The following is a 20,000-nucleotide window of genomic DNA, read 5'->3' on the forward strand; positions in this document are numbered from 1 at the left end:
ACCATTTGGTTCTTCATTCGTCATTGACTCTGAGGATCCCAATGCGTGGGCAGCAGCTATCAAGGACATCTGGAACAAAAACAGACAAACAAGGCTTGGGGAGGCTAAGGTTTTGCGTGACTCCTATGGAACGGCATACAGCTGGTATGAGCAGTGCAAAAATCTTCTCAAAAAGATGATCAACTCACTTAATGGTATGAACTAACAATGTATTTCAATCCCTTTATATGAACATCGATTCACATCTAAATCTGCAATCCTGGCCATAAGTTGTTGGAACACCTCCCCTTTGACGCTCTAAAACCCAAGATTTCAACTTCGTCCTTGACGTTTTACAAAAAGATGAATAGAAGCAAGTATAATTGACCCCCCTCTCCCCTAGCAATCTTGAAAGAAAATGAAGCTATTCTGAAGACTAGATCGGATTTGGTTAAAAAGGAAAAAGGGTGTTGCAACGGAACGTGATCGCTAAAAAATCGTTATTATTGGAATAAGACGTGAATATCTATCTTAGTCACTTTAGTTGGAGAATATTGTTCTTGGAGGCGACCAAGTCTTGAAACGTGGGTGTTCTGAAGCTATCGTCAAGGTTCTTTTTTCAAGATTTTTATCAACGTTGAAAGGGGCAAGGAGGGGGGGGGGGGGGGGGGGGGGGGGTCAGACGGGCCGACGCGGCCTTCTAGGTCTTTAGAAATGCTGCCTGTGCAGTCATCTGCCGTGAACTGTCCCAGAACGTGTGATCAGGATTGTAGAAAGTTGGTTAGCCGCCTGACGATCATGTAGACATAAAACTGCGAAGGGCAGCTTCATTAACTCAAAATTTGATGGAAAAGGCAACTAAAACTCTAATTCACTGATACTGAACCCTTAGGGCGCTGAATGGGAAAATAAATACAGTCGAAGTCAGTATCATATCTTGATTTTCTTGATAGTCAGTTTTTTCCTTAGCTGTGAGCGATTCACGTATTGTTCGTAAGCGCTAACCTTAGGCCTAATTACGCATAAAAGAATATATTGGGGCTTAATTGTTAGCACTTCCAAAGGGGTTGGGCTTTTCCTACGTTATAACCTTAGTCTCCATTTTACCCACGGTCTGCAGTCAGCATTTTGCACTGACCAACTCAAAAATCCAACTTGAAATCCTAACCTGGTAAATAAGAAAGGTCACCGCTATCTTGTGTTTTTGCTAAAAAAGGAGAGTTCCTTTCCCAGGGGATTAGTTTCTGGACATCGACGTGACAGCGCTTTCTTTATTTGACCTTTATGACGTCATTTGCCTATACGCTGTGTACACTTGAAGACACTGATAACCACTGATGGATATGGGGGCCACCATGAGCATTCCCTGAATTTAAATTATGATAACCTTTCCAATGTAAAAATAATTATCGACCCCCGTAGCTCTTTGGATTATTTTAATTGAGCATCTGAATCTTTCCTGTGACCTTCTGTTTTTAAGGAAGAAACTGAATTCTACCTCCCACCCACAATCTTGGACAAAATTAGGTGGGAAATGTGACACAGCACTGAAAAATGGTCATTCCCTCGTTTGTCTGTGTAAGAAAAGATTAACTTCTGCATACTTTCCCTCCTACCCCTAATCCAATGTTGGCTAAGAAACGGCAAAAGGGTTGGGATAGGGTAGAGTGGGGACAAAATTGAGAGTGCATATCGGAGCATTTTCAAGCCAGAATTTTTTCCAATAGTTAATCCAAGATTGCGGGTGTTTCAAATTTCTGCTTTCAAATATTTACAGATCATGGCCTTTCACCAAAGAAAGCACGAGAAGAAGAGGAAGAGTCTAAGGAACACGCAGGTAAAGTCATGTAATTCGAAGCAAATCTTACTCTGACTCTAAATTTAGCTGACAGAACAGTTCTTTGAATTAAGATTTTCTGGCAATTGTTGGTGTAAGGTAAAGTTTGCTACGAGCCTAGAAGGCCCATTAGGCCGGCGCTTATCTCCGGTTTCCGTAGCATTAGGGGTATTTTTACTCCCCCCTGGAGAGGAAGCCAGTCCATCGCAGGGTTACCCCGAGCATAAATTCGCCCATACCCATTTATACACCTGGGAAGGGAAAGGCACCGTGAGAGTAAAGTGTCTTGCCCAAGAACACAACACAATGTCCCCGGCCAGGACCCGAACCCGGACCACTCGATCCGGAGTCGAGCACACTAACCATGAGATCACCGCGTGAAATGATGTACACTGTGGATACTGCTTGTGCAGTCTTACGCCTGCCAAACAACGAAACCTAGACACGTTCTTTTTATGTGTTGTGTTAGTTACGAACAGTAGATAGTTTAAATGCCTGCTGTCTAGCTAGAAGAATCCCCAAAAGGGTCAATCAAATGGCTCGCTGCTGGTAAGAGTTGTTGAGCCAGAAATAATGAGATTAAGCTTCAAATAAGCTCGTATTGTGTATGCCGTTTATCATTTATGCGAATTCCAACTTACTGTAAAGTAATGTATGGTTTGTTGTATTTGACTTTTACAGATGTTTCTGCTAAGGAACAAACTCTGCTCCTATTTCCAAGTGAAGGCTTCCCAACTTCTTCTGTGGCTTCTCATCGAAGAGAAGGTATATATGACCTTACGGCAATTTGACCATGTTTTTTGTAACTCTGAAAGACTCACGTATTGTTCGCCTTCATTTATTTCGACAGATGCTTCCTGCGAGCCTCAGATGCCATCAGACGCACAAGGAAAATTAAAGAGAAAGTCCGGTAAGGAATAATTAGGACTTTCAGAAGTACAAAGCGGCTGTTCGAAGGACATTTCTCGAATAGAGCCTGTTTACTCACGTGATAAGGTGCCTTGGTTTCTTTAACTGAACGAAAGATGCAGCGTTGTGTTTGCGTTAAAAAAAGAAGAGTTCAATTCCCGGGGGATTAGTTTCTAGACATTACCGTGGCAGCGCTTTCTTTGTTTGGCCTTTCTGACGTCATGAGCCTAAACGTTGTGTACACTTGAAGACACTGATAACCACAGATGGATCTGGGGGACACCATGAGCATTGCCTGAATTGAAATTATAATAACCTTTCCAATATCAAAGATATAATTACCGACCTAAGTAGCACTTTGTATTATTTTTTTGTAAATAATTGCAATTGCAATTTGTTTGTTTGTTTGCTTAAGAGCGCTCAGGAGCTCGTTCAACATGTGTCCGTGCATTCTGGATCAAACTGGAATTTGGCAGTGTTGGTTTTTCTGGAGAGGGGAAAACCGGAGTACCCTGAGAAAAACCACTCGAAGCAAGGAGATAACCAACAACAAACTCAACCCGCATATGACGCCGGGACCGAGAATCGAACCTGGGCCACCTTGGTGGGAGGCGAGTGTTTTCACCGCTGCGCCACCGATGTACCATCCCTGCGCCACCCCTGTGCCACCCCTGCGCCACCCCTGTACCATCCCTGGGCCACCCCCGTACCATCACTGTGCCACCCCTGTGCCAACACTGCGCCACCGCTGCTCGAGTGAGCATCTTAATCTTTTCTGTGACCTTTTGTTTTTAAGGCAAAAACTGAATTCTGCCTTCCACCCAGGTGTTTCAGATTTTTGCTTTTAAATATTTACAGATATCTCTTTCACCGATCATGACCTTTCACAAAAGAAAGCAAGAGGAAAAGAGAAAGAGTCTAAGCAACATTCATGTAAAGTCGTCTAAACCGAAGCAAGGTTTAATCTGATTCTAAATTTGACTGACTGATGATCTTTGAATTAACGTTTTCTGGTAGTGGCTAATGTACATTCTGCTTGTGCAGCCTTAAGTTTTGCCAAGGACATCTTGCCAAACAAGGAAACCTAGAAGTTCTTTTTATGTAGGTTGTGCAGGGGCGGATCCAGGATTTTCCTTAGGAGGGGATGCATCACTAAGGAATGGCGTAGCTGACTGGTGACATATTGCTTTTTTTTGCAGAATACCAGTTGTAGTAGAAAGCCGCAGGTCATCTCCGGGGTGGGGGGAAGGGGGAGCAGAACTAGTGAGATAATGATTCAAATGAGCTCGTATCGTGTGAGCCGTTTATGCGAATGCCAACCTTAAGTCATGTATGGTTTGTTATGTGATTTTGACAGATGAACAACGTCAAGTCCTATTTACAAGCGAAAGCTCTCCATCTTCTTCCCTGGCTTCTCATCGAATGAAAGGTATATGTAGCCTTAAATAAGTGCGATAGAGGCAATTTGATCATGTTGGAAATCGACGCGGCGAAAAAAACCATACAATCTTAAAAATCAATATGTCCAAAATATTGCAGTAAAATGTGTTGCGCAAAAATGAGCAATTTTTACATATGAGCTTTTTTGCTCTGCCCAACGTGACTTTAAAGTAGATTTATTACTTCATTATAATTGTCACAGCATTTCAATTTGAATATATTATTATTCCTGTAATATTGTGTTGGTTTTATGTTAACTCGTGCTCGTTTTAGTTCTTACCTCTAAGCACTGTGATACGCAAGCCTAACACCTATGCACGCCGGCAGAAAACATTATGTGGGAATTTTTGTATGAAAACAAACGTGGATAGGACAACAGGTTCATTTAGAAACTCTGCTTGTGTGTGTACCAGAAATGACTTGTAAAGCGGCGATACGTAGGAAAATCAGCCAAGAGGGCTTGCATACCTCTGAAACCTCTAAATTAACTCACAGGATTAAATTTAGCTTGTGATAGTCATTTTCTGACCCGCCAGCTTTTCAGCAAATATATTTGCGTCAGTACATTCTCGCAACTTCTTCACGAAACTTGACTCGCACACTTTATTCGTGTGAATAATGAATCTTAATGTGAAGACGGATTAGCTAGGAAATCAATAATCCAAGAATAGTCTACCAGAAGGAGGGGATGGATTTTTGCTTTAAAATTGGAAATCGTCTCTCAGGGCTGAAAAAAGGAAAAGCTAGTAACTCTGAGTCAATCAACTTCTAAATTGACCCTATTTTCTTGGTGTTTGTTTTTTGTTTTGCAGCTAGTTCTTCATGTCAAAGTGATATCATAGAATCCATAAGACAAATTTACCAAAAGTGTGAAGGGGTGGTTTGCCCAGTTCCTTGGTGTGAAGGGTTCAGCTTCCAACTAGAGAACATTTTCACCAGACTTAAGATAGTCGCAAAAGAAAAGACACGCGGAACGTTGACGAAAGAAATCACCAACATGACAAGTATTTTTACATCACACGAAGATTGCCAACATCCACGGATTGTCCTGATTGAGGGTGAACCCGGCATGGGAAAGACGACCTACTGTCAAAAGCTGGCATATGATTGGGCAACTAAACAAGACCGCGAATGGGACGAGTCTTTTCCAAGAGCAGAGGTGCTCCTGCTCCTCAGATGTCGTGAAATTGATTCTACCATCTGGCAAGCTATTGACGACCAAATTCTGCCGGAAGAAATTGACCCAGAGTTGAAAGAAACGTTTTTCCGTTTCGTGCGAGAAAACCCTTCTAAAGTCCTGTTAGTGCTCGATGGGTTGGATGAGGTAGACCCTCAAAAATTGGCTGTGTACTTTAGTCTTGTTCAGAGAAAGCTGTTCCCTGGTTGTGACATTGTTCTTACTTCTCGTCACGAAGCAGGAATTAAAGTAAGACCTTACTCGGACACACTGTTGGAGATTGTTGGATTTACGAGAAGTGATGCGGAGTGTTTTATAAGGAAGTATTTTCGACACGCAGTGCAAATGGGAGAGAAGCTGATAAATGTACTGTGGCATCCGTATGATGCTGATGAGCACACTGAAGGGAATTTAAATGAACTAACTAAAAACCCTTTGAATACACTTCTGCTCTGTCTGCTTTTCGAAGATTTTGGCGGCGTTCTACCAAACAACAGAACACAGCTGTACGTAGAGATCGTTGTCTTCGTTTTGAGGCGATACGAAATGAAGTACCATTTACCAAGTAGTGCTGAAGACCTTCTTGTAGTTTACAAGAAGGAACTGATGACCCTAGGGAGAATGGCGCAAGAATCTCTTTTTAAAGGAGAGCAGCATTTCGATGACGTCCGTTGGAATTTCACGGAAAGTCTGTTCATTAAATTTGGCTTTCTCTCGATCCAGGCTGGCGGTAGTAGGAGAACGCCTTGTTTCCGTTATAGCTTTTTTCACAAGAGTTTTCAAGAATTCTTTTCTGGTCTATATCTTGCGTTTTCTATCCTGGATGGAGAAATTGATAAGAAGTCAGTTCTGACTGACGAAAGATATTTTCGTGAACTAAATCAAGTTTTCATGTTCATGAGTGGAATCATATCCTCACAATCCGAGGAAACGGCAGTGTCGATTGTAAATAGTGTTGCCTCACTTGCAAGTGTGAGATCTCCGTATATTGCGGAGTTGTACCTGAAGTTGGCTTTAGATGTCATAGGGGAATGTAAAACTTGCTCCGAAAACCTGTGTACTAAATTACCTTATACCTTTGGCAAAAGTCTTGATTTGACGGAAATTCGAATAAACATGCCCCGTACGAGCATTGCTGCCTTTTCCCAGGTCCTCGCAGTAAACATGTCCCTTACTACTTTGAATTTGTCTGAGAACTCCATTGGTGCTGAGGGTGCTACTTCACTTTCCCAGGCCCTCGCAGTAAACACCTCCCTTACTACTTTGAATTTGTCTGACAACTTCCTTGGTGATGAGGGTGCTGCTTCACTTTCCCAGGCCCTCGCAGTAAACACCTCCCTTACTACTTTGCATTTGCATGGCACCTCCATTGGTGCAGAGGGTGCTACTTCACTTTCCCAGGCCCTCGCAGTAAACACCTCCCTTACTACTTTAAATTTGTCTCACAACTCCATTGGTGATGAGGGTGCTACTTCACTTTCCCAGGCCCTCGCAGTAAACACCTCCCTTACTACTTTGGATTTGTCTTGGAACGGCATTGTTGATGAGGGTGCTACTTCGCTTTCCCAGGCCCTCGCAGTAAACACCTCCCTTACTACTTTGGATTTGTGTCACAACCTCATTGTTGATGATGGTGCTACTTCACTTTCCCAGGCCCTCGCAGTAAACACCTCCCTTACTACTTTGGATTTGAGTCACAGCTACATTGGTGCTGATGGTGCTACATCACTTTCCCAGGCCCTCGCAATTAACACCACCCTTACTACTTTGAATTTGTCTGACAACTCCATTGGTGCTGAGGGTGCTACTTCACTTTCCCAGGCCCTCGCAGTAAACACCTCCCTTACTACTTTGGATTTGGCTCGCAACTCCATTGGTGCTGAGGGTGCTACTTCACTTTCCCAGGCCCTCGCAGTAAACACCTCCCTTGCTACTTTGGATTTGGGTTTCAACTCCATTGGTGCTGAGGGTGCTACTTCACTTTCCCAGGCCCTCGCAGTAAACACCTCCCTTACTACTTTGGATTTGGATTACAACTCCATTGGTGCTGAGGGTGCTACTTCACTTTCCCAGGCCCTCGCAGTAAACACCTCCCTTACTACTTTGGATTTGTCTTACAACTCCATTGGTGCTGAGGGTGCTACTTCACTTTCCCAGGCCCTCGCAGTAAACACCTCCCTTACTACTTTGAATTTGCATAACAACTCCATTGGTGCTGAGGGTGCTACTTCACTTTCCCAGGCCCTCGCAGTAAACACCTCCCTTACTACTTTGGATTTGCGTTTCAACTCCATTGGTGCTGAGGGTGCTACTTCACTTTCCCAGGCCCTCGCAGTAAACACCTCCCTTACTACTTTGGATTTGCGTTTCAACTCCATTGGTGCTGAGGGTGCTACTTCACTTTCCCAGGCCCTCGCAGTAAACACCTCCCTTACTACTTTGAATTTGCATAACAACTCCATTGGTGCTGAGGGTGCTACTTCACTTTCCCAGGCCCTCGCAGTAAACACCTCCCTTAGTACTTTGCATTTGTCTGGCAACTACATTGGTGACGAGGGTGCTACTTCACTTTTCCAGGCCCTCGCAGTAAACACCTCCCTTACTACTGTGAATTTGTATGGCAACTTCATTGGTGCTCCTTGCCTTATTTTAGACTCTCGCATCAAACTTCTGTGATGAGCGTGATCTTCATTCCAAAGGTTTAGTGTTTACATCGACGCCAACAGGATCATGACTCACAATATTAGGGACCTTAAGCAAGGACGACGACAACGGCTACGAGAACGTTGTTGTCTAAAAATATGGAATTTAAGATCTACGACGGCGACGGTCGACGAAAACGTCACTTCAAAATATAACATGGCTCTATCTATCATAAGTCTTTCGCGATTATTCAGTCTCCTTCACGTCCTACAATGTGGGCGAAGTATCCTAAAAATGAATTGGTACGAGCGGTTTCAGAGTTAAAATAGAGAATTAAGGATTCTCTGTTGAATGCTTAAGTTGTCGTCAAAACCTCAAATTTGGTGATTTCACGTCGTCGTTATGCAGAGGACCGCTAAGACACTTGCTAAAATCCGTGCTTCACGTGCAGCACGATTATTTATGCTCTTTTAACCAAACCAAGTCGTAGCCGTCGCCGTTTCTTAAATTCCCTATTATTTCTCGTTACTGTTAATGATTTTGCGATTACTCCAAGTCGTTCGGCTTGGAAAGTGTGAATACATAATCCAAGAATAAAGTTGATGAGAACGGTGTGGATGTTCAGAGAGAAAATCAAAAATTCATAGTCATGTGCTCTCGTTCTCCACATGACCTCAAATTTGATCATTTCACGTCGTAGTCAAGACGAGAACGGCCAAAAAAAACCTATCAAAATGTAAAACGCACGTGCAGGGCGTGCAAAGCTATTGTTTTTGCTCACTAAATATGCAAATTTATGGCGTTCTCGTTGCCGTGGTCCATGCTTAAGGTCCATATTGTCTTTTAGAGTTCACGGTTGTTGTTGAATCCTCACCCCTTGTTTGTTGGTGAGCATGCACTGAAAGGTTAAAGGTCACTTTCTTGCTAGTCCGTCACGAGAAATTAAGGGCTTACATACATAGAAAGACACCCAGTTTGTCCCTTGAGGTATGTTTCAGTTAAAGTGTGTACTCTGATAAAAAAATCACAGTCGAGTCCTTTTCTTCGGATTTTGAAAGTGTGTTTGTTTGGATTTTGCGGGCAGCCATTACTCACGTTGGAAAACTGACCGATTGGACATTGGAGGGTTGGTCTAGGGGTAAGTGACGTCATTTACTCACTAGTTAAACGTTTCAGCGCGTAAATGCAGTTTATTATATATTCAAAACACGAGTTTAAAAGTCTGAAAGCACGAAACTTCGCTGCTGCATATCAAGTCAGCCGCGTACACACGCACTGTGACTTGAGTCTTTGATGTCATTTTCTCCTCGATCCAGCTCTCTCAAGATTTTAAAGTTAGTAATGGCAGATCATTTAATAGGAAAATGTCAGTTAAAATTCTGAAATCAAAGCTTAAAACTCGGTTCACTTAGTGTTAACTTAACATAGTTTTGAAATCCAAAGAAAAAGGAGAATTGATTTTTTGGTCTTAATACGGCGTTTAAGGCATTTTACATAAAGTAGAAAGGAAGATGTGCTACTCAAGATGTCCACGAAGATGATAGACAGCAGGCGCTCAACCCGATGACTTTTTGTGACTTCCGTCAGTTGCCTTTTTGAATCTACTTCAATTTCACAAAGAACTCAAGCCGGTCAAATGCTAAAAGTGCCAGTTTCCTTGCACCACATTTTTGTCTCTTTTTTAAAATAGAACAAAATTGCTAACACAATGTTTATCCCAGTTGAGATCCTTTGAAAGTAAAACCTTTTTTTTTTTTTTCAAGTATTTTAATATTATTTAAATGTGAATGCTACATTACCATGTAAATGCATTGTAAACCCCGAGAGATTAGAATGGAAACTTTTCCCCTAGTGTAAACGTAGTCTAAGACTGTCTTTACATGAATGCTGTTTAAAAGTTACTGTAATGATATCAAAGAATGCTGCGGCTTTTCACAATCAGGTTCAGTAATCTGACAAGATTCTTGTAAAATAAATTTATTTACTTGTTAATAACAAATGAATTTTAGTGGCAACTATTTAAGACAAATGCTACAATTGTAGTTTTAATAGGCCATTTTCCAAATATCAAATATTCAGCTTGATATTGAGGCAGTGAGGACAAAAAAAACACTATGGAATGAATGTGAAAAATATTTACATATCATTCACTTTCCTTTGTCCTCTAAGCCTCTCTTTCAAGCTTCATAAAGGCCTATTCAGTGCTTTAAAAGATGCATCAATATGTACATCAATGTTAGGTCCATGAAGGTGGAAACATTGCTGTAGCGTTTCACATTCAGGTTCAACAAATCTGACATCCTTATAAAGTAATTTATCAAGGTGTTCGCTTAAATGGTGTTTTTATTGTGCATAAGCAATATCTAATATATATTCCTGCGTTTTCAAGGCGAAAGAAACATTGGTATCCTTTTTATGCAATTTTTTCAAAGGACTTATCCAGGAAGTTTCTCGATTACTTTGCTTTGTGTAAATATAGTGCTTTGTTTACGAATTAAATCAATTTAACAAGAGAGTTTCATCGGTTTATTCTACTTATCACGAGCAGCGACTTTTAGAGGGTCCTGATATGCTCTTACCTGAGGGTTACCATAAAAACATCTTTCAACCCGAGTTCAAGGCTCATACCGTCATTCTCCGTAAGGAAACAAAACCTTCATCCCCACCGTCATGTTGTTAGGGCAAGGAAGATTTCTTAAAACGTTCTTGTGTTCTCTTATTTACTTTGTTAAGATAGAAACGTTCATTCTCCTAACTAGTACCAAAGCGTTCTTTGTAGAGTAGTCATGAGAATTTGGTGTTAAATCACATCTCTTATAAGCTAATAATTCTCTTCTTTCTCAATAACCTCTTTGACAGACATTTTATTACGATTATAAGAAGAATTTACATGCTCATTACTCCTGGGAGTCAAAGACTGAGCCCTTACCCCACTATCTACCCCTGGGCACCCGAGTACATGTCTCTTATAGCAGACACCCTTACCCCACTATCTACCCCTTAGTCTCCAAGTATCTTTATCGTATCTGAAATGAATGCATATTTGAAGTGCGGGTTAAAGACGAAAGAGAGAAGTGATCCTCACACTTATCTGGACAATTTAAGCAATTGTCTCTTATAGTAGACACCCTTACCCCACTATCTACCCCTTAGTCTCCAAGTATCTTTATCGTATCTGAAATGAATGCATATTTGAAGTGCGGGTTAAAGACGAAAGAGAGAAGTGATCCTCACACTTATCTGGACAATTTAAGCAATTGTCTCGTTATAAACAGCTGAAAAATTCAGGTGGCTTTCAAATGAATGGTTTCGGTCATATCTCAGTGGGCGGAGCACTGTGCCGGCATCGCAGAGGGTCAGGGTACCGGCATCGTAGAGGGTCATGGGTTCGGATCCCGTTGGAGCCACCTGAATTTAATTTTCCAGGTGTCAAAAAGAGGCAGTTGCTTAAAATGTCCAGATATCTGCGACGACCACCTGTCTTTTTTGTTTATTGCATCCCTTGGTAAATGGAAATCATTTACATGGTGGCTTCGAAAATTCCCTCTCAAGAACCTCTCCCTCACGTGCTTACTTGGAAAAGCTTATCCGTTTCATATTCCTTAGACCAGGAAAAAAGCACCCAGAGTTTCATGCCCTAAGACGTCTTCCTTTTCAAGACAGTTATTTAATAGCAGCCGAAATACGCACGAAAAGCTTCGGAACTCGAGTTTCAACAAGTGAGCCCCTGCAGGTTAATTGCGGGGAAACAAAAGCTCTCTGGATCGGTTCGCTACAAGACTCAAATAATACCTTCCGATACCTTGCTCTTTAACAATCTTTTAACATGAGCGAGAAAAGCAGTGTACGGCTTAGGCGTTTCATTCTAGAACGACAAACGTCAGCGCAATCAGTGTTCTTGGGACAAAAAGAAGATCCTGGCAAGCTTATCAGTCGGAGGAATCACATGATCTTCTGGTTGACATTTTTTCATTCTAGCGTCACATTTTTCGTTTTAGTACTTGCGCGATAGCTTTCTTGGTAAGAAAAAAACAATTTCCGCCGAGAATTACCGTTTTCTAACTAAATTTTCCGTTACAGAGCAGATATTTTCATTACACACCGGAAAAGTCGTGCCGGCCACTCGGTGAACAAAATAATAAAATAAAGTTTCAAGAATAAGCTTGAAATGAGCAAGAAAGTCTTTGAGGTCACAAATCTTGTTTACGTTCTGCTGGGCATTGTACTCCACTCTTTCTTTGTGTTTTATTTATCTGATCCGAGCATTGTACATTTGGGATTATAATTATTTATTAAAAGATGCTGTGGAAACAATGGAAACTTAAGTTTCACTAGAAAGCAGATGGTGCAAGTTGCTTTTTGCTCAAGAAACAAGTATGACAATTACCCACTATTTACACCGAGATACATCTCAGTTTTGGCGTTTTTCTCTGTCTTGGCGGGGCGAACAGGGTTTTTGTTCGGCTACGCTCAGTGATTGGTAGACGAAAACGTCTTGCCAGCTCGCTTAACAATCAGAATCTCACACGCGTTTTGCCGCGTCTCCTTAGTGAGAAAACGTTCCATGTTTGACATATTTGTTCTGCATCGTTTTAGGGAAACACACGGTCTTCCTTGTTAGTCTATCGAATGAACCCTTGTTTTCTCTCACCTGTTTTAAATGCCGCTCCTTGTTGACTGAGTGTGAGCAATTACCTTCATTGGAGGAGAAAGCAAACGACTTGATACCAAGATTGTGAGACTGAAAGAAACAATAAGAGAGATTTCAATAGCTGGGTCGGCAGGTTTTTTTTTCTTTCTGTAATTATCACTTTGATTCGTTTTATTTGTACCACTAATATTTTAACTCGACTGAACACGATAAAATTAAATTGATACACTTTATCGCAGCGCCTAACACATTTCACCATTTCTCCGAAAAAAACGTCGCCTTTAGCGAACCACACAAGTTACACAATGTGAACTTAAACGGCAACCATTTGAGCCACTGATGACGAGTTGTTGAAAGACACGGGTTTGTCTGTGAGTCAACGTCACCCGATCGGCCTTTCTTTTTCTAAGAATTTCTTTATCGAAAAACAGTTGATATAGAGAAGATTCACATCCACAGACGAGGCCCAGTGGCATTTCATGTCCCTGAAAGTTGCCAATTTTAAGCGTCAATTCGAAGACAGTTCGAGTCGGATCATCGTCTTAGAAATTTTCTCATGAATTGTACGGACCGTCATGAATCATACCTGAAAGACTGAGAGATCAGTATGTAAATTCACCTCTCAATTTCAATGCACTGTCAGGTAAAAAAGTACTGAGAATAAAGATTATTGTCAGCTCAAGGGTACCACCCTGATAAACCACCAAATTCTCATGACCTGCCAACGAAGAGATCTATAAAAGTAACGAGGAGAATAAACTTTTATATCATTGGAGTCAAACGGGTTTTCCATTTTACTTAGTTTCTTTGCTGTCCCCTGCCAAACAACGAGCAGGTGAGAATACAAACTCAAAACGCCTGTCGCACCAGTTTCATTTCTGCATGCCGGATAATATAACCGGCACATATTTGTCATAAAAAAGATCATTTTTTTGCGCAGTGATTACAACCCATTGACTCCTGAGAGTGACATTTAATAGATTTTACTCTGTCTAACGCCAGACAATTTTACTAGTCAATGGGGTTCGGTTCAGGAGTCAATTGGTTAAAATTGCGCAAATTTGTATTTTGAGATGACGTCACTTGTCGCTGTCTCCTTTTCTTTGGTAGGAAGCTTCAGTATCTGACAGCTTTTAAAAGAAACCACGAAGACTAGACGGGAACGAAAACATCTGACTCACTTCAAAATGCAACTTGACGCTATCTTAAACTCAGCGATTATTCCATTTTTACAATATGGGTGAAGTATTATCGTATAACTGGGTTGGTACGAGCGGTTTTCAAGTAAAGATTAAAAAATGACCGATTCAATGTTATATGCTCTCGTAGTCGTCATAACCTTAAATGTGGTTCTTTCAACTCGTTGTTTTGCAGAGGACCGTGAAGAAAGTTTCAAAATACGTGCCACACGTGCAGCACGATTCTTTCTTTTTCCTTGTAAGGGGGTGGCTCTTAACTACCAAACTGTTGCTATGGACCCCTTCAAATAATCATTTTTCGAGTGCCTTTAAATTCAGTTACTTTTTTTTCGCCAAGTGTGTTCTATCACTTCCATCTTTTGTCCAAATAGAAATTTCATGATCAGTTTACGAAAAATGATGGGACCGCCTCTTCCTTTTGTTTCCTGAGAGTTTTTGCATGTTTTTCACTGAAACGCACCGCAGAGGACTGGGACTAATTGCGCATGTGCCTTCTAATTGAAGTGATGTAAGACTTGCCCATTGAAAAAGATACTTCATAGAACCATCCATGCAACCTTTTTGTAGGGCTCTTTGACTAAAAAGCTTCCTTAGCAAACATGGTCTTTCCGAAATTAAGTGCCACCCCCCTCAACCAACCATATTCTTGCTTACTGGCGTTGTCGTTGCCGCATTTGTCATCGTTTCTTTGGGGAGTTTAAGAAACGGCGACAGCTACGGCAACGACAAGACCACAAAACAATAGCAGGGAGTTTTAACAAAGGACAACGGCAAAGGCAACTACAAGTTCACTTCAAAATATAACTTAGCGCTACGTGAAGTATTTCGCGATTATTCTATCTTGTTCAGCTTCAACAAAAGGGGCGAATTATCGTGTAACTGGATTTATAGGAAAGGTTCTAAAGTGAAGATAAAAGGTGAACGATTTTCTGTTGTATGCTCACGTTGTCGTCAAAACCTGAAATTAGGTGATTTCACGTTGTTGTTTTGTGAATTACGGCATTGAAATGCGTGCTGCACGTGAGTATTTTTCAATCCTTAACCTATGATATTCTTGCTTTGTGGCGTTGTCGTTGCCGTTGCCGTAGCCGAAGTCGTTGCTAAAACTCCCTAATATCATTGGATAACTGAAGAGGAAAAGCAATCTTGCTGCACGTGCGACACGCATTGTAACACAGACATATATACGGTACTGTCCCTAAATAACAAAGACCTGAATTCACCTTAGTTGTTTTGTCGTACATCTTAAGGTCAAAACCTTAAGATCCACGACAGCAACCGGTGGCGAATAAAACGTCACCTCAAAATATAATTTGCTCCATCGTATGTCTCAGGCTTTTGCCATTATTCTTCCATCTTGTTCACTTGGCACAATGTGATCGAAGTATCCTTAACCTAAATTGGCTAGGAGCGGTTTCGGAGTAAAAATGGAGAACGAAAGGTTCACATTTGTATGATTACGTTGTCGTAAAAACCTCAAATTTGAAGACCTGAAATTTATGGAGATGAATATAACACTCGACATATTTCTTTGTTTTACGTTTTTGTTTGCTGTTTTGGCCCTGACCATGCGCAAACCACACCCTTGTTCAAAATGCAGCCACTCAAAAGTTTCGATTACTTCATTCAAAACGAGGCCAAAAGATTGCGCATGATTACGATTTAGCTGACATGAAGCGCGATGTCACTGTTCTCGCTTTCGAAGTTTTATGAGTTTCACAACCAGTCCATCTATATGAACTTTGCTCAGAGTAACGCAAAAATATGAGCAGAGATGCGTGCCGCAAGTTCAGCATGATATTTTTCCTCTTTTAAATAATATAACATTATTGCGATGTGGCCTTGACGTAGCCGCAGCCTTCGTCGTTTCTTAAACTTCCTCAGTCACTAAGGAGCATTAGCAACAGGGAATTTAAGAAACGACGACGGCTACGACTACTACAACGGCACAAAACGATATTATCATTGGTTAAAAGAGCATAAATAATCGTGCTACATGTGCAGCACGAATTTTAGCAAGTATGTTTGCCGCCCTCTGCATAACCACGACCAACAACGTAAGCATGCAACATGCATGCGTCGCGTTTGATTGGTTTAATTGCTTGTCTGTGTTCTGGGTACTTAACCACCTTAATAGCTTCAATTTCCGTTGCACGGCACTTTGAAAAACGTTCCATGTTTTTTGACGCACTTGTTTTGCATCGTTTTAGGGAAAAGACACGGTCTTTCATGATATTCTATCAAGTGAACCTTGTTTTCTCTCACCTGTTTTAAATGCTCCTCGTTGACTGAGTCTGAGCACTGCTCACTGAACTATCTTCCTCCTCGGAGAACGCACACGACTTGATACCAAGACTGTGAGACTGAAGGAAACAAAAAAAGGGATTTCATTAGCTGGGTCGGCAAGTTTTTTTCTTTATTATTTTCCGTGCTTCGCTCACTCGTTCGTTTACGCGATCCTTCACAACTCGTGAAGCATGAAGTAATCTATACTTATGTAATCACTTTGATTAGTTTAATTTGTATCGCTAATATTTTAAGTCTACCACCAGAAAATTGTTACATCATCACTTTGATTAGTTTTATTTGTATCGCTAATATTTTAAGTCTAACACCAGAAAATTGTTACACCAGCGCATAACACATTTTACCATTTGTCCGAGGAACCTCGCCTTTAGGGAGCCACACAAGTTACACAAAGTGAACTTAAACGGTAACTATTTGAGTCACGGACGAGTTGTTGTAAGACACGGGTTTGTCTGTGAGTCGGTAGTAACCAAAACGCGGGGCCGGGGCCTGGGTGCCTTTTCTTTTTCCATCTTTTTTTTTTGTTTCAATTTTTGTCGTTATGCTCCTGTACTGTTGTTTTCGAATGACCGACATCTGTCCTTCATTTATGGTTGAAATTAGTCAAAAACATTAAGGAACTTATGGAAACTGCGAAAGTTCGAAATCAGACTTTTTTTAATATTTTTTTTTGTGTGTGTTTTAAAATCGAAGTTGGTTTTTGCGAGCATCTGACTTAGTCTTTCCGAAAATCGGAGTTTGTTTTTTCGGAATTAAGAATTTCCGAAATGCTGAAATTGGAGTTTATGAAATATACGCAGTTCCACGATGATCGTCACGCAGTCACGCAAGGTTTTCATTTGCTCGTTTGCTCGTGTTGAGGTCATGTTGTCTGTCTTTACTAGAAACGGTTTGTAGTAAAGCCAGAGTCGCATGGGAACTTGCTAGTCATTTCTATTCGGACGTCACGGATCGAATCCAATATCACTATATAAAAAAAGAACATTGAAAACAATTTTGCGAAAACAAGCAAATGAGAACGTTGTGTAACTACTATCGTGCAACTGTGGCTTAGTGGCTATGTTCTGTTTCGTTTGAATTGTATTGCGGAGATTTTTACGAAGTAAAGATTAAAAATGTGGTTTTAAAATGTGGAGCTCAGCGAGTCTTCAGTGTCCCAAGGAGTTAGCGTAATATTCCCAACTAAAACTCCAATTTCAGTCTAAAATCCTCTTAATTTCGAAAAACAAACAAAGATGTCTCTTTACGTAGCTTCCGTATGTTCCATATTTTTTTGACTAATTTCCACCATAAATGAAGGAACGATGCCGAACATTCGAATATAACATTACAGGAGAATAACGTCAAAAATTGAAACAAAATGTGGGGAAAAAAAGACACCGCGACCCCAACCCCGGTGTTCTGTGTATGAAGGGTGGGTGGGTACTACAAAAAATACTTAACACCATCTTTTAGCTACCAATGCTTACCCCCACCCAACCTCCCAATTCCAAACACGATTCTATAACTATAACTATAAATTACACCATTAAAAAGCTGCTTTCTGTAATACCTTGCGGTATAGAGCAATGCTGATTGCGCGTTTGAACGACCTGGGGGATTCTGCGCACCTTGCCTCACAAGGAAGGCCATTCTACAGCGTGGCGCCACTATAAAACTATTTTTGAAATAATTTGTATGCTAAATAGTCCCGAGCTAACCCATGTTGGCATTTGAATACCATGGTGGCCTTTTTTATGCTTAGCTGGCGATCAAGATTTTTCCACCCCATAATTTCCAACAATTTGGCCAGCATCAGCGTCAGAGAAGGTTAAAAACGCGGGCTGCTCTATTCTGCAATTTTTTCACCTTCGTCTTGTAAAGTTACCCCACAGGTTCCCCATTAAAGATGTTACAGTAAGGTTGTCTGAGGAACCAAGTGCCTAACACGTTTCATGGTACCGATTCCAGAAGCGATCTTTTTGGTTAGTTTTTCGATGTGGCAATATTCCAGCTGAGTTCGTCGTCAATTGTTACACCAAATGATTTTGTCTTGATCAGTGTCTTGATCAGTTTTTTAACTCGGCCCTGCTTAATCTGTAGTTTCATTGGGTATCAGATACATGCACCTGACCAAAATGCGGAATTACGATTAGCTAATAACCTTAAAAATTATTGATGAGCTTGAGAATTATATTTGCAGTAACTTGCGTATATCTAGGAAGCGCTTTAGCCCAGTTCGTACTTCTAGTGGCATTAATGTAGAGGTTATCATATCCGAAAGGGATCTAGGTATTGTGATTTCAAATGACACCTCTTGGAAGGCTCGCATAGTAATGATTGTCGCTAAAGCAAGTAAAAGCAACTACGCCGGTATGTTGGAAGTGCTGTGCTTTTGCGACTTTACTGTTCCTTAGTTCCCCCAAACTCAGTTTGTTTTTGCTTTCAGTTTTGAGCACCGCAGTCAGTCATCGGCAACTGACTCCTGGTTGAAAACATTGAAAGGAGAGCTAAACGTTTAAGTTACGGAAATGTTATTTATCCTGTGGGGATCGCTTAGTCAAACTTAAGTTATTGCAACCTACTGGCTAGAGTATCTTGACCTAATTTCTTTTATAAACGCCTTTACGGGCATATAGAACTAACTCTCGAGTTCAAATATTATTTTTCTTTTTCTTGCGGGTCAAATGCGCGCGTGCTCAGCATTGCATTTTAAGACAAATCTTTCTCGTTCATCTGTTTTCCGTGACAATTTCTTTAATTGAGTCATCTTACCAAGGGACTTTAAGGAATAAGAGTCTCTTGATTCGTTTCAGTCGCTAAGACTTTTAACGTTTTTGATTGCTATAATTTGTTCCTTTAAAGTATGTCTTAAATGTCGTGGTGGAAATATTGTTGAAAAATTTTGCCTCTACCTTCTAAGTGGTAGTCGTTAGTAGAATTCAATTATAGTCTTTAGTTTATAATTTATGTAGATTTTAGATCATAATTTGTAATTAGATTTGAATTGCCATTTGGGTAAGGAGAACTTTCTTGAAATTTTAGGGGGTTAGGTTGGGTTGGGTGTTAAAACCTAGTAGGGGCCGGGACAGTCCTATTGTTTGGCCCCTGTACAGTGTACAAAGCCTGAAATAATGATAACTTGGCGTATCCCTGACGCCGACCCAGGAATTTGCGCACAACTACGTTAGACAGATTTGCCTGAGGGTCAAGTAATGTAAACTATTTCCGAATACGTAAGCGGCGCCAATGACCCTATCCTAGTATCCACGCCTAGTCAGACAGGCATAAAGACATGAACAAGGAAAGGTTACGTTTTTACAAACGTTGGCCGTGTAGCACTTATATTTCAACAGACTTAACTGAATAGAGGGTAATGTGAAGTGCTAGATTTCTGTCCCATATGAACCATGTAAGTGTTAGCCCTACTGATGGAAATGGGGCCACACAAGGACAGAGAAAAACTAACGCTCACATGGTTCATATGGGATAGAAATCTAGCACTTCACATTACCCTCTATTCGGTTAAGCCCATAAAGACATGAACATTAACTGAGTTGACGACATCTAGCCATAACAAAAAAACCCCGATAGGCATAACGCAGGTTTTGTGGCCAGTCAAAGACGCAAATGCCAGTTAATTTCAACCAAATACAAAGTTTTAGTTGCAGCCAAACACCGAAGTGGCACCTGAGCCTATAGCAGTTTGGAGTATTCCCCGAACAGAAAGGCCCCGGTGAACAAGCGATTCGAACTGAACACCAAGTTCAGTGATGTGGTCCCCCAAAGCCAAACAGACAGACAAACGATTGGCATCCGAACCCAGTCCAGTATGTATTCGTGCCCGGCCCGAGAGGCCCAAACATAAGCAATTTCAAC

General features: G+C 41.0%; 3 protein-coding genes across 3 annotated transcripts in view; all 3 read left to right on the forward strand.

Moving 5' to 3' along the window:
- LOC138050902 (protein NLRC3-like) overlaps positions 1–9,001 on the forward strand; it is a 20,545-nt gene extending 11,544 nt beyond the window's left edge. Inside the window, exons 5-11 of the mRNA XM_068897156.1 lie at positions 1–194; positions 1,757–1,816; positions 2,498–2,581; positions 2,667–2,726; positions 3,584–3,658; positions 4,083–4,154; positions 4,978–9,001. The exon at positions 1–194 is cut by the window's left edge and continues 1,062 nt beyond it. Of these exons, the coding sequence (XP_068753257.1) occupies positions 1–194; positions 1,757–1,816; positions 2,498–2,581; positions 2,667–2,726; positions 3,584–3,658; positions 4,083–4,154; positions 4,978–8,018 (3,586 nt within the window). The 3' untranslated portion in view covers positions 8,019–9,001. The remainder of the gene's footprint in view (positions 195–1,756; positions 1,817–2,497; positions 2,582–2,666; positions 2,727–3,583; positions 3,659–4,082; positions 4,155–4,977) is intronic.
- Positions 1–20,000, forward strand: part of LOC138050903 (uncharacterized) — a 261,256-nt gene that overhangs the window by 129,998 nt on the left and 111,258 nt on the right. The gene's annotated exons all lie outside the window — the stretch shown is intronic.
- The window catches only part of LOC138051585 (protein NLRC3-like), a 94,179-nt gene that overhangs the window by 18,609 nt on the left and 55,570 nt on the right, over positions 1–20,000 (forward strand). The gene's annotated exons all lie outside the window — the stretch shown is intronic.

The sequence above is a fragment of the Montipora capricornis genome, chromosome 6 (genome assembly GCF_036669925.1).
Source record: "Montipora capricornis isolate CH-2021 chromosome 6, ASM3666992v2, whole genome shotgun sequence".
Taxonomy (NCBI): domain Eukaryota; kingdom Metazoa; phylum Cnidaria; class Anthozoa; order Scleractinia; family Acroporidae; genus Montipora; species Montipora capricornis.